The 14,447-nt window shown below is 38.4% G+C and overlaps 1 protein-coding gene across 1 annotated transcript; it reads right to left on the bottom strand.

Moving 5' to 3' along the window:
* Nucleotides 1-4,183: 4,183 nt before the first annotated feature.
* Nucleotides 4,184-12,398, bottom strand: LOC111151847 (sperm adhesion molecule 1). Its single transcript, XM_022510061.1, has 3 exons — nucleotides 11,398-12,398; nucleotides 10,639-10,728; nucleotides 4,184-4,645 (listed from the first exon to the last, which is right to left on the bottom strand). The coding sequence occupies exons 1-3, from the start codon at nucleotides 12,349-12,351 to the stop codon at nucleotides 4,184-4,186; spliced, it is 1,506 nt and encodes a 501-aa protein (XP_022365769.1). The 5' UTR covers nucleotides 12,352-12,398.
* Nucleotides 12,399-14,447: the final 2,049 nt, after the last annotated feature.

Raw genomic sequence — 14,447 nt, forward strand, 5'->3', positions numbered from 1 at the left:
GAGGTGGTCTCTAGTTGCTTAGTACGTAGCTCTGAGATGATAAAGACAGAGGAATACTGCCTTCTGGGGTGTACAGAGCAAATAGAAGACGTAGGGCTCTGGCTTGGTTAGTTTGCTTATCAAATAGCAATGCCCTTTGCTGTATCTAAGAATTAACTAGCCCCAGGAGGGGCAGTGTCTCCTCTGACAAAAGGAGTGTTAAGATGTCAAAACATCCTAATATACAGAAAATAAAAGACATGATTAATACACCATTATCTTGGACTTACCAGGCAGAAATTTAGGAGTAAGATCGTTGTTGACGTATACCCCTCTGCCCTCCCCCCCACCCAAAAAAAACAGAGGAAAGTGGTGGGGAGCATTCCAAAAGTCAAAAATAATTTCAAGTGAAGCATTTCAAAATAAATATCTTCCAGCAAAGGAAAAAAAAAATGCATTCACTCATGGTAGCTACCCAGCTGAATTAGGAGTTTATCAAATTCACTTTCAATCAATAGCAATTATACTCAGTAGTCATTGCAACATTTTTTCAACTTTTTTGAGAACCTAGTTTGTGCCAAGATTTGCGCTGTCTTAGAATCCCAAGCACATATTTGTGTCTTCACTGAGCTTATCTGGGAGTGTGGTGGAAAGGTTATAAGCCAGAAATCACTCTCCATTGTTGTATGAAGTTACATGGCAAGTAAATGTCCTCAGAGTCCTCAAATATCTAGTCACAAAATATGTACCTGATTTTCCTCTTGCTTGGGAGGAGGTCAGACACCATCTAAAGGTCACTACTATTTTGCCAGCAGCCAATTTATAGAAGAATTTAAAAAATTAATTTCTTTCACTATACTTCAATACCAAATAAAGGTCAGCATTTTGGAAATATTTCTTCTTTTGTGAACTTTTACTCTTCATTTTGTCCTATGCACTCCTATGGGCTATCATTTTCCTATTAGTCACTTTTGTGTCAGCATAATGTTTGCTATATTAAGAATCCAACAATTAATTTTCCCGAATGCATGTATCTATCCAAAGTTCACTGCCAAGAGCTTTTTTTTAAACACTGTCTCATGTCTTTATCTCCATTCAGTAAGTGCCCTGACATGATTACTTATGATCTCTTAGTAAACATCTGCTTTCTTCCAACAATATTGAATATCTATATCATAAACTCAAAAGTCTACTTTATATCTATACTCCTTTCAAATTCACTTTCAAAAATAAAAGCCGATATCTTCTTTCATACCTTCTGAACTGAGCCCTCTGCTATACCAGGGAGATAGATTTTGTATGATACTTGAAAGTTTAGGGATGCAGTCTGTATCTAACAAATGAATTCCGTATCTTTTGAAGCTAAATTGCTCAATTCCTTTAGTACATTGTGTTCATTAACAGGATGAAACTGTGTTTCCTATAGCCCTTCATTTTTCACAATTTCTGTATATGCCACATTCTGTGGACAGTTTTGGATGATGTATCTATCATTTCTAACAGTGTGCAGGCTTCTGAAGAGCAGGGATATCAAATTATTCTCTTTGTGTCTCAGATACAAACATGATCCCTGGTGGAAATACTGGATCTAAGTGGAAATCCAACTTTGCTTCTATAAACCTGATCACATGAAAGATGCGTATTATGTAAATTTTTCCTGCCAACTCTCTTTTTCTATTTAGTGGTCTCTTTCCCTAACTGGGTTCATGGCCAAATCTGCCATGGCAGAAATCTACCGTTTTGACATTGCACCCAAGGACAGCAATACAGGTATCTCCCCACACCCAGTAAAAACATAGCCATCTCCTTCCTCCTAGAAACTTCTACAGAGTTACTTCTAAGACCAAATGCTTTCCATGTATTATATTAATCAATCCTCTCAAGAACCCTAAAAGGTATGTATCATTGCCATTATATGGAATGGAAGGTTAACTCTTTTAGGCTTGTGTAGCTACCAGTCGCTGGAGGCTGGGATTTGCCCTTATAACTATCCAACTGCAGAATCCATGCCTTTTCCAGTTTGTCTTGCAGCCTCCATTCTTTCCAAGTCCTAGTCACCTGATAGCCATTTATGTATTCTAAGCAAACTAAACTGGTCCATATACAGTATCCTTGCCAGATCATTATCAAATTGTCTCTTCTCATGGCTTACTTATGAATACCTGGTTTTGGCACAGGATTGTAATTGGAGCAGAGAATAAAGGACAGAGCTAAGGAAAAGGGCAGCCTTGATCCAAGAGGATCCAGACTGTGAAAAGTGGCCATGACAACTGCCACACTTAAAATTCTTTAGTGGCTCCCCCTTGGTTTTTATTTGTTTAATAAATAATTAGCGGGCCCCTGCTAAGTCCCAGATACTGTTCATCACATTGTGGCTATAGCAGCAAGTCAAATAGACCAAACCACTTGCCCTCATGATGCTTTCATCATAGAGAGGTGGCAGGGAGTAAAAAGAGATAAATGTGTCCTGCCGTGACAGGTACGCATGGGAAAACAGGGCAGGTCAAGAAGTTTGGGAGTGTCTTCCTTATAAACGCCAAACTTCTTAGTGTGGTGGACAAAAGATTTCACCCATTTGGCCCATCATCTACTGCATACCATGGTCAAAACCACACTCAATGGTCCATCTTCCTGAAGTTCCTCTGTCTTGTGTCTCCACACTAACTGCCATTCAGTCTTCTGAGCAGTAGACACATCATCTCTTTCATGACAGCCTTGAAATTTTCTCTGACATCTCCAAATTCTTATTTGTATGCCAGAGCATGCCAGACTTCTCTAATAGCATTTATATCACAGACTATGTTGTTATTTTCCACTTTCAAATATTTATCTTCTTCAGATGTATAACAAACTCCCTGAAGCAAGACCATGCTACTTCACCTTGAATCTGAGACACTGAATACTGAGCCTGGCAGAGAGTAAACACTCAATAAATACTTCATGAAAGATGTGAATGGATGCTCAGATGAAATAAGGCCCTTTAAGTACACAGAATTGTCAAAGATCATCAAGAGTGAAAGGAAACGGGGCTGTTTTTCATATTTATTCTGAATACCTGTTAAACCATGTACAGAGTTGACAGGATAATCACTTTTTAAATATTACCTTTTTATAACATAACTTGAAGAAATTATCAAGATGAAATACCTAAAATCCATAGTTCTATGCTCAAGGCAGACAGGGTACACTTGGGATATTACATTTTAAAAGATAAGGTTTATTACCATAATAATTTCTTAACATTTTTATTGCAAATTACAAACTACTTGGAAAGACATTCATTTGCAGTAAATTAGCATTATTTAAATCTTTAATTTAAAAAAATATATATTTTATTTATTTATTTGACAGAGAGAGAGAGATCACAAGTAGGCAGAGAGGCAGGCAGAGGGAGAGGGAGAAGCAGGCTCCCCACTGAGCAGAGAGCGCAATGTGGTGCTCAATCCCAGGACCCTGAGATCATTACCTGAGCCGAAGGCAGAGGCTTAACCCGCTGAGCCACCTAGGCGCCCCTAAATCTTTACTTTTATCAGAAGAACACTAGGCCTCTAAGTGTATAGACCTTACAATCAGTCTTTGATAGATTGAACCAAGAATATAGCAGATATCTGTTAGTTCTTGTATATACACATCACGGTATGTGAGATATTTGCTGTAGGCTCATGGCAATTAGAAAATACAAAGTTGGATATCCTCTCACAAAACAAATTCTATGAAATACTAATAATTAACATTCTACTCTGATTTTCAAAAGCAAAATGTAGTATCAGTGGATACTACTACAGTAATACTGCCCTGACCACAATTTTGAAAATTGAAAGTGCTAGCCAATATCCTTTGTTCATCAATTAATAATGATCTCAGGTTCAATTTGATTGTGAAAAAGCAATCTTTGCTCAAAAAATAAAAATACTATCTTGCCCATAAGTTTTGATTAACTTTTCAAATATAAATCTTTGAGTATATAGGTACTGTCATTTGCCTAGAAAAATCTAAGCTAGCTAAACTGTCGTATATAGAGGTGTAAAAGATATTAAAACAATCTATGTAGGCAGAAAATTTAATAAACACTGAACTTGTACTTGAATGGGTTGTTTTATTGTTTCTTATTTCGAATATGTACACTTTGAGAGCCTACTTGAGGATTTTTGCAGTCATCTTCTGCTATCTGGCTTTGAGGCACCTACTAAGATCTTTAGCAGGATCATGGAGACCCTGTGGCAGGTGGCATGGCAGATAAGATATTGCTGGAAGTGGCAGATTTCTCCTTCCGGCTAGAAGGATGACCACCGGGTCCTGAGTTTAGAAAGGTGTCTATACAAACATCTCCAGGCACACATACTTTAATAGTATGGACTTCAGACATATCAACTCTCTCCATACAATGGACATTGGCATAACAAGCGCAATGAAACTTTTGGGAAAATTGTTGTAGGTCTTCAAGTGTGGGTTCCCCTTGTACTGTGTATTTTCCATTTCTCTCAAGTTGAATAACAAAATTCTCTGGGTTCAGGTGAAGATAGTCACTTGAATTCCAGTGTTTCCTTATACACACTCCTTGGTCCTGGCAGAGCGCTTGATTACACATTTTGGCTGCTAGGGTGACATTGATTATGTAAGGATTCAGTTTATTCTTCATGTAATTGTCTAGCTCTGTGCAAGATTGCTGTAAAATTATAAGAAGGTTAGAATATTAAGGGACAAGTTAGCTCATCTGTAAATTAATTCACTATGATAGGCAGTTTCTAAGGAAGCAAGATAAAACAAGACCCAGCAAGAGATTGGAAGTAGTTTACCATTTTTACCTTATCAAGCAAGATTATTCCAACTGTCTTGTAACATTTGTAAGTAAGTTTCACATGCCATTTGATTTAACTGAATAATTGACCAGTTAAACCTTAACTCAGCCTAGCCTTGGACTTCAATAATTCCTAAAATAGGGCAGGATGGTAGGGCAGTTAGAGAATGGTCTCTGGGGCCCATCTTCCAAGATTGGTCACAGTTCCATGAATGACTAGCTCTGTGACCTTGGAAATCTTGCAAGTTTTCTAAGTCTTAGTTTCCTATCTGGGTGACCTTGGGCAAATCAGTTAACCCGGTTATGCTTCAGCTTTGTCGTTTATGAAATAAGGATCATTATAGCACTTACCTCATAGGGTTGTTGTGAAGATGACAAGATACAATGTATATAAAGGTGCTTAGCATTAAGATCCAGCATATCATTGGTTAGCGCTCATGAAATTATAAATAAAGGTAATAAGAATCCTCTTTGTGAGACAAGTTTAAACAGCATGAGGAAGATTTCTCAACTGCTAGCTCAAAACAACTAAACATGTTCAACTGAGTATACTTTATGTTAAATGTTATGTACAGTTCAAGTTATGGGTGAATTATGACAGCTCTTTTACAAATACACTTATTTGGCAGAGCACGAGTGATGAGTAAGTAAAATGATTAATCTTGAGACCAATGCATTCTAAAACTGGGATGCTGTCTTTTTAAAAACACGGAAGATAGTCACTTGCTTTCTTTCATAATCCATAGTTCCACTGAGAAAGCTGGCCATGCTAGTTCTCCAGCAAACCAAAGGAAGTGGTGGTAGTAGATCAGAAGGCAAGTCAAGGAATCTTGGAAGCTTCCACTTGACTCTATCTCGTTATATGCCTTGAGATGATGCCAGCAATGATAGGAAGAATAGGGCCTTCCAAGAATGTCCATACTCTAATGCCCTGGAACCTGTGACCTTGTTACCTTGCATGGCAAAAGGAACGTTATACATATGATTACGGAGAAGAATGTAGTCCTTGAGATGGAGAGATTATCCCAGGTTATCTGGATGGGCTCAATTTAATCACATGAGTCCTTTAAAAATGTAGAAACTTTTCCAGCTGGGATTTAAAAAAAAAATGAGATGGAAGAAAGAGAACAAATTAAAGGTAAAGGAGACTCAACCCAGCATTGCTGGCTTTGAAGATAGAGGAGAGAGCCAAGAGCTAGAGAATGCCGCAAACTCTAGAAGCTGGAAATGACCCTTAGCCATCATAGCCAGCCAGAAAATAGACATCTCATTGCTACCGCCAGGAGGAAATGAATTCTACCAACCACCCAAATGAGCAAGTGAGGGTCCTCCCTTGGACAGGAACGCAACCCTATCAACATCTTGATTCGAGTCTGTTAAGACCCATGCTGGACTTCTGAACTACAAAGTATGAGATAATAATTCTTTCTTGTTTAAACTAAGTGTGTTGTCATTATTATAGCAGCAGTAGAAAACCTCTTCTTAATCCTAGTTTTGCATGGTGTCTAGAATAAAATTCAACTTCACCTGACTTATATACAACCTGATGTGAGGTAATTCTTTCTTCCTCTTGAATACCCCCTCCTTACCCACTCTGCCTTAGGCATGCTAGTTGTTTCATAAGAATGGCAGGTTTATTTCAAACTGCACTTACTTCTTCCCTCTGCTTGGAATGCTCTTCCCTCTAATTTTTTTTTAAGATTTTATTTATTTATTTGACAGAGATCACAAGTAGGCAGAGAGGCAGGCAGAGAGAAAGGAAGGGAAGCAGGCCTCCAGCTGAGCAGAGAGCCCGGTGCGGCGCTCGATGCCAGGACCCTGGGATCACGACCTGAGCCGAAGGCAGAGGCTTTAACCCACTGAGCCACCCAGGCGTCCCTCTTTCCTCTAATTTTTAACACGGTCACTTTATCTAGCCATTCAGATTGCAGCTTTAATTAAACCTCAGACACCTTTCCTATCTACTTTCTCACATCTGTTTTAATTCTCTGTATATTACTTATCACATCAAATATTTTTCTTATTTGTGTATTGTTTCTATCCCTCCAATATTAATATAAGCTGCATGAGTGCCGAGACTTCGTCAGTGTTCTTCAATACTATATCCAGTCCCCCTGGGGATACAATACTGTATACCCAGGGGCCAAGATACATGAGAATTGATACCAAGTTCAGATGACAGTCTGGGTGACCACAGAGACAAGAGCTGGGCAAAAAGAAGAGTGAAGGATAAGAATGGTTTGAGAATCGTTAGCCTACACAAGATGTAGTCTTTGGAAGGATTTGAAACTGGTTTTCTAAAAGATAAGGCCCGGTTTATAGCATTTGTGAATACCCGTGGTGTAAGTGCATCTGCCGTGGCCAGTTTTAAGCTATCAACCTGCTATCACTGAGTGATTGGAAATCAAGCCCCTGTTGTGGTAATATGGTGTGGAGAAGCACATCATTACTTACTATTTCCACTTAATGCAGATATCATAGATGTCAAGTTCCTCAACAGTATGGATAATAGTAAAGTGAAGTATGTAACTGATACATTTTAAGTATTTATTACTTCTTTTTTTTAAGGTTTTATTTATTTATTTGACAGAGCACAAGCAGGGGGAGCAAGAAAGGGAGAAACAGGCCCTTCACTGAGCAGGGAGCCCGACGCGGGGCTCAATCCCAGCACCTGAGCCAAAGGCAGCTGCTTAACTGATTGAGCCACCCAGGTGCCCCGAGTATTTATTGCTTTGGTTTTAACAGTACTTATTTCATTCTAAGTTTTTGTAATTTAATTTTTAATAATGGTTGTGTTAACAACCAGTTCACAAAATTTCTAAATATTTAATAATCAGGTCTCGTGAGCTGGGACCAGTAGGAGCTGGCTGTCATACCACTGGATCTAATAACATGGAATGGAAGGAAATAGCTTGCTTACATTTGATAACAATTGTTTTAAGTCAATTTCAGTCATTAAACCTGCAGTTACCAGTTTCTCAAGTTGTCAATGAATCAGAGAAAATAAGTTGAGTAGTCCATGATTCTGTTGGCTACAAATGACATAGAAAAAAGGGGAAGTAATGATAGAATTAGCATTTGAAATCATCATGTGGGAAAAGTAGCAGAAATACATAAAACAGAGATCACAGGGGGCAATTTCAAGGCAGTGTCATTAGGTAGGAAATTGAAGAACTCTCTGTGTATGAAAAATGCTGAAGATGCTCTGAGAATCATGGTAGAAGAATGTAAATCTAAGATTAAAGTGCAATAATAAAAGAAAAAAACTAGGTATGACTTATAATAATATGTCATGCCGTACTACTAATTGGAGAAAGCCTGATTCACTCCTCATCAGAATAAGGGTGGAGTTCTCAGTTCTGAAAAGAAAAGAAAAGAAAAGAAAAGAAAAAAGAAGGAATGTATGGGGAATATTTATAAATGATTCCATCAGATAATTTATAAGACCCTTGAGAAAGGTGTTTACAGATTTGAGACACAGTGAATGAAAATTAGGAATATATTTAGGAGAATTATAATTTTTTAATGATTTTCTGACATGGAAGATTTTGCACCAGGGACATATACCTTTCTCCATACTTACATTTTATATTATTTCTCCTTATTGGTGATCAAGCCAGAGACAATAGAGTTCTACCAAAAAGTAGAAGGGCTCAGATGACCTTGAAAAAAATCTCATAATGGGAACTACTGTTGAGTACTTTTATAAATGAATGAATTTATAGTGAATGAATTAACAATATAGTGAGGCTATCTGAAGGACAAGAGACAAAAGGTCTCTTCTGGTCTTAGATTGCTGTATAAAGTCTCTTCTCTATAGGTCTTAGAAGTCTCCCTGGCCATGAGCTCTATGAGATATTCTATGTGGCACCTAAGTCTCTCATATTTCCACATCTGTTAGAGAAGGAAAAGTTGAGCTCCAGTTCAGCAGTGTCCACGTGATAGCTTTACTCTATCAAGAGGATTGAAGAGGTTGGGAAGACAGATCTGACACAGAAAAATAAATAAGGATGAAAATAAGAGAGAAAAGGATTAGGTGGTAATAGTTAAAGGCCTTTTGAACTGAAGAAAATGCATTAGGAGAAAAATGAAAAGAACTCACCCATAGAGAAAAAAATGGACATTTTTTTTTCCTAATAAAACAAGTTTTACTCAAAATTTTACTTAAAATAGATAACAGTAAATATAACCTGTGGAAAATAAGGAAGTATTCCTTTTCCTCTCCCTTAGAGAAGGTTTGAACAATTTAGTAATATTTTGAAAAAAGTAATTCCCAATTGCTTATGCACCTCTTCCCCACTCCTGGCTCCTTTTTCTTCCTCCCTGCCCAGCCCCCACCAAACCATTCCTCCTTAAGTCTCTCCCATCTCAGAGGCCAATTCTTTCAAACCAGAAGCTTTGGAGTCATCTTAACCACTTCTCTTATCCATCCTACTCATCCAGTCCCTCAGTCCAACCTCTCAGTTCTACTGTTGGGTTATATTCAAACCACACGCCAGCACCTGTGGTCCAGGCCATCAACAGCTTCCTCTCCCTGTTCCCGCTCTTGCCCGTCCACCGTGGACCCTCAGCTCAGCTAAGTAAGAAATGTTTGTCAGAGACTGCAACTCTTCTGCTCAAGTCTCTTCGTGGCCTTCCATATCAGAGACAAAGCCCCATGGTGTCCTACGAAGCCCTCCATATGACCCTGTCTTCTCGCTTACCACAAGTCTTCCTTGCTCACTGCACTCCGGTCACACTGACCTCCTCTGTCTTTCTTTGACAAGCACATTCCAGCCTGAAGGCTCTTGCACTCACCATCCCCACTTGGTCTCTTAGAGCCTTGGTGCCTGGTTTTCATCAGGTCTCTGCTCTAACAGCACCTCATCAGAGAGGCCTTCTGTGACTGCCCCATCTTAAGTACCGCCATTTTATCTCTCTTTATCCTGCCTACACTGCTTCATTGCTCTTTATTGCACTTATCACTACCTGACATATCCTATCTGCATAAGTTGCATTTCCACTTGTAAGGATGCAGCTTCATGGTGAAGGGACTTCTCTTCATTCAGTTCAAAATTCATTCAGATCCCTTCAAAAATTCATTTTTAGCACCTAGGATTATCTGGCACTTAATCACAGGAGATGTTCAATAAACCAAGAGTCAGCAAACGTTTTCTGTATAGAGGCAGACAGTAAATATTTAGGGGTGACTGCCATAACTATTCAGTTATTTCTTTGTACTGCAAAAGCAGCCATAGACATCTAAACTAAGAAACATGCCTGTATTCCACTAAATAAAACTTTCCCAGTAGACACTAAAATTTAAATAATTACTAATTTTCACCTACTATAAATGATATTCTTTGGGAGTTTTTCCCCATCCATTTAAAAGGAGAAAATTCATTCTTGGCCCCTGGCCATCATTTGCTGACCCGTGTAATAAACTGCCATTGAGTGACTAAATGAATAAGCAAAAGAAGTGCTTAATAAACAGTAATTGAATGAATGAAAGAATTGACTATTATTTCATTGACTACTTCATGGGTTTTTTGAGAAGAGACCTATCAGTACAATTCAAAAAGCCAAACACCATGTCAGAAAACTGAGTTTGTAGTCCTCTTTTTGCTACTTGCTAGCCACATAGCCTAGAGAATTTTGGTCAGTTTCATTGAATTTCTGTTTCCTTGCTGGAAAAGAGGTACAATTTTTTCTGCCTTATAACATAACCACACAAATGAAGGACAGCTTGATGCAACCAGTATTAACTGAGCACATACTACTGTGTGCCAAGCATAGTACTTACTTTTATTATTCAGTACAACCATCCTCAAAAACATTAAAAGTAGAAATGTTTTCATCTATTTCCTGTCAATTCAACTTACCACATTTTGGCTTATATTGAGGCTTCCCCATATTACCATTCCAGAAACACCTAGAGAAACTGTTTCACCAATTGTGCTCACAAGGTCCTCCTGGTGAATGTGACAGAAAGAGTTAACAGAAATAAAATAGAAATGCTATGCATAAGACAGTAACACCAAAGCTAAGAATTCTGACAACAATAATAATTCAAATATTTCCCCACTATTTCTGTTGCCACCACATCCTTACTCTAACAAATATACAGATTTTTCTGTTATTATTTTAATTACTTCTATTGACAAACCCCATGAAAGGGAAAAAAGGGAACTGAGTTAATACATTGTCTGTGCTACCTAGTTTTTTCATGGTTGCTAAGATATTATATGATTACATTTAAAAGAAATATAATCTTGAGATGCCTGGGTGGCCCAGTCAGTTAAGCTGCTCTCTTCAGCTCAGGTCATGATCCTGGGGTCCTGGGATTGAGTCCCTCATCAGGCTCCTTGCACAGTGGGGGACCTGCTTCTCCCTCTGTCTGCCTCTCCCTCTGCTGTGTGTGCACTCTCTCTCTCTCTCAAGTGAGTAAATGAAATCTTAAATAAATAAACAAACAAATGAAATATACTCTTATTTTGCATTCACATAAAAATGGAGTACTATCTGTGTGCATATTTGTAAAGGATGTTAAAAGCCAAATCTCACTCCCTTCAAAAATGATGTTGAATTCCACTAAACACCTTTTGTGGCTGCTAGTTCATAGGTCTCACACCTTGACTTACCTCAGAAAAATATTTCAAAGCTATGTCAGCAAAAACTGGACGGGTATATACAAAAACTGGAAGTGGATGTTTAACACTGTGTACTGCAGAAATCCGAATGGCTTCCAAAACACGATTGCGGACATAGAGAGCTGCTTTTGGAGAAGATTGGAATTTGCCAATCAAATAAATGGATGGGAAAAGGGCCGTGCTTTCCTTCCATAACCAGTCGAGTCTATCGTTTCTCTTCTTTTCTATATCAGGGCAACTTCCATTGTAATTGGTTTCTTTAAAACCATTGTAACAATCAGGAAAAAGATAATAACCCCATAAATAATTTGGCCGAAGTTCTTTTACCAGTTTTAAGGTCGTTTCCATGAAACACCTTCCTGCGCTTTCAAAATCTGCTTTGGCTCTCTTGTTGGCCTCTGTGTCATTAAGTTCTGCATGTTGTTGGTGAACCAACTCAATAGAAAGGTTCTTGTAAATATCTTTAGGTTTCCAGTTTCTCATCCAGATAGGCCTCCAGTTTTCCCAGTCAATGACACCCAGGCCCGTCGTGTCTACTTCTATGTAATGGTCAATATCTTCCCTGACTTTCGCCAAGTGCTTTATCATGTTTCCAGTCTGGGGGATTTCTCCATTCATACCTTTGCCAGTCTTGTCATCTATGTAAGGATAGTAGCCAAGTCTGTTATTATAAAATATTGTAATATTTTGTCCCCTGGCAGTTTTTCGAGGGCTTCCTACTAGAGAGAAAAGGTTCAGATCTAGATGCACGTTAAAATTTGTATCACACTCTTCACTTGGGACATTCCAGGCCCAGAGGAAAGATACATTTGGAATAAAAGGAGGTGCTCTGTACTCCTGAGTCGAGCAACATATAATCAGAAGGAGGGTGAGCGCGGCTTGCGTGAGTCCACTGGATCCCACAGAACTCCTAAAGAAGATACGCTGGAACCTGAGCACACCCATTGCAAAGACGAATGACTATGAAAATTTCCTCCCAAACACTTCAGCTTGTCCGATATTTCATGCAAGATTTGAGCACAGAAGAAAGGTAGTGGAATGAAGCCACTTTGATGGATAAAGAGGTATAATGATCACATGACATTTAAATGTTATTCTTCTTGCTTCATATTTCAAGAATGTTTTGCAAGTTGTTTCATCTATAACTGGAAAAAAATAAATATAGAATATATGGTTAACATAACGTTTCTGTATCAAGACTGTCAACTTTACCAAGTTCTCAACTTGAAGGGCAGGAGTTTAATTCCGTTCTCGAAACTGGAGAACTCCTGTGTTTGAATCAATAAAATTATATTCTATTCTGCATGATACAAATCCTGTAATAGCTAACATTTGTCTCATCTTTCCAAATCATTACTGTGCCTACAGGGAGATGAATGTACCTGTTTTTCCTTTTTCCTTCCCACTTGTGTAGAATGCTATGCCAAGCATTGCCTTAGCAAAGCCTTGTTAAATAGAATTTCAGTTGAACCTCTCATTTTTGTTATTTCTTGAAAGACCACCTTACAGTGGCATGCCAAAAGTTGAAAAAAACCTCTCATAAAATTATGAGATTTCATCTTATTTTTTTAAGGGGGGCAAGTAGGGGAGAAGGCAAAAGTCACTTCTCCCAGAAGTAGTATATCAAAAATGTGCTTGAAACTATTGAGTTAACCAAAATCCCCTACTGAGGAACAAGTTTGTTATTTGGAATAGTGCTCCATCATATGTCAAAGTGAACTGAGTAAAAGATTAAGTAAAAGATACACTATATTTGTAGATATTTATGTATAGATATAAAAAATAGGTAAATTTTTTTTTATGAAACAACGTATCTCTTTTTTTTTTTTTTTAAGATTTTATTTATTTATTTGTCAGAGAGAGAGGGAGAGAGAGCAAGCACAGGCAGACAGAATGGCAGGCAGAGGCAGAGGGAGAAGCAGGCTCCCTGATGAGCAAGGAGCCCGATGTGGGACTCGATCCCAGGACACTGGGATCATGACCTGAGCTGAAGGCAGCTGCTTAACCAACTGAGCCACCCAGGCGTCCCAACGTATCTCTTCTTTATACATTTTTGGACAAAGCCTTGGGTCACAGAATTGGGGACAGACCCAGGTTAGTATCTAGAAAAGCATCTCTTTAGAAGATCTACTAGAGACTTTACACAAGAATCTCATCTTCCAGGAGAACTTGGGTGGCTCATCCAGTTAAGTGGCTGCCTTCAGTTCAGATCATAATCCCAGGGTCAAAATTTGAGGCTAGAATTTTGTTTGTCAGAACAGATTTGAAGCTCAGCTTCTCCTTAGTGGGAAGAGGAAAATAACCATCCACTTTCTTACTGTTTATTCGCTGGGTTCTCGTTTTACCTTTATTTATTTTTTTTTTTTTTAAGAGAGAGAAAGAGCACGCGTGGGCACGTGAATGTGGTGGGAGGCACAGAGGGAGAGGGAGAGAATCCCAAACAGACTCCAGATGAGTGGGCCTGACATGGGACTTGGGCTCTATCTCATGACCATAAGATGATGGCCTGAGCCGAAATCATGAGTCGGACACTTAACTGACTGAGCCACCCAGATGCCCCTCATGTTACGTTTTGAAGGAGTTGGTAGTTGGGATTTTTGAGGTAAGGAGAAGACAGTCACAGACAGAAAAAGCCAAACAAAACAGCTAGATTTCTTGGTTCAATGCTAAGCTCTTTTTTCTACAACAGATGCTTTCTTTCTAGAAAATCATAATTAACAGATGTAGAAGTCAGTCACAGGACTGTCTTCAGAAACCATTCTTCTGATAGTCTTACTTCCTATAAGGAGTCTATGTATATATTATCTCAGTGGAATTAAGAACTGAATTGAGATAAAATTCTCTTACTATTAAAATTGTTATAGATTTTTAATATAAATTATTATCATAAATATAAAGGTGAACATTCAGAAATGTGGACAAATAGTGATAAAACCAAGATTATAACTTTGGTAAAAGCTCAGTGAAGACTAAAAGGAAGGACAGAGTGGAGAGTCCCAAGGTTTAAGGTGTCTTTCCAAAGCACCTCTGAGGTCCCCATT

The sequence above is a fragment of the Enhydra lutris genome, unplaced genomic scaffold (assembly GCF_002288905.1).
Source record: "Enhydra lutris kenyoni isolate GAN:26980312 unplaced genomic scaffold, ASM228890v2 scaffoldscaffold27, whole genome shotgun sequence".
Lineage (NCBI taxonomy): Eukaryota > Metazoa > Chordata > Mammalia > Carnivora > Mustelidae > Enhydra > Enhydra lutris.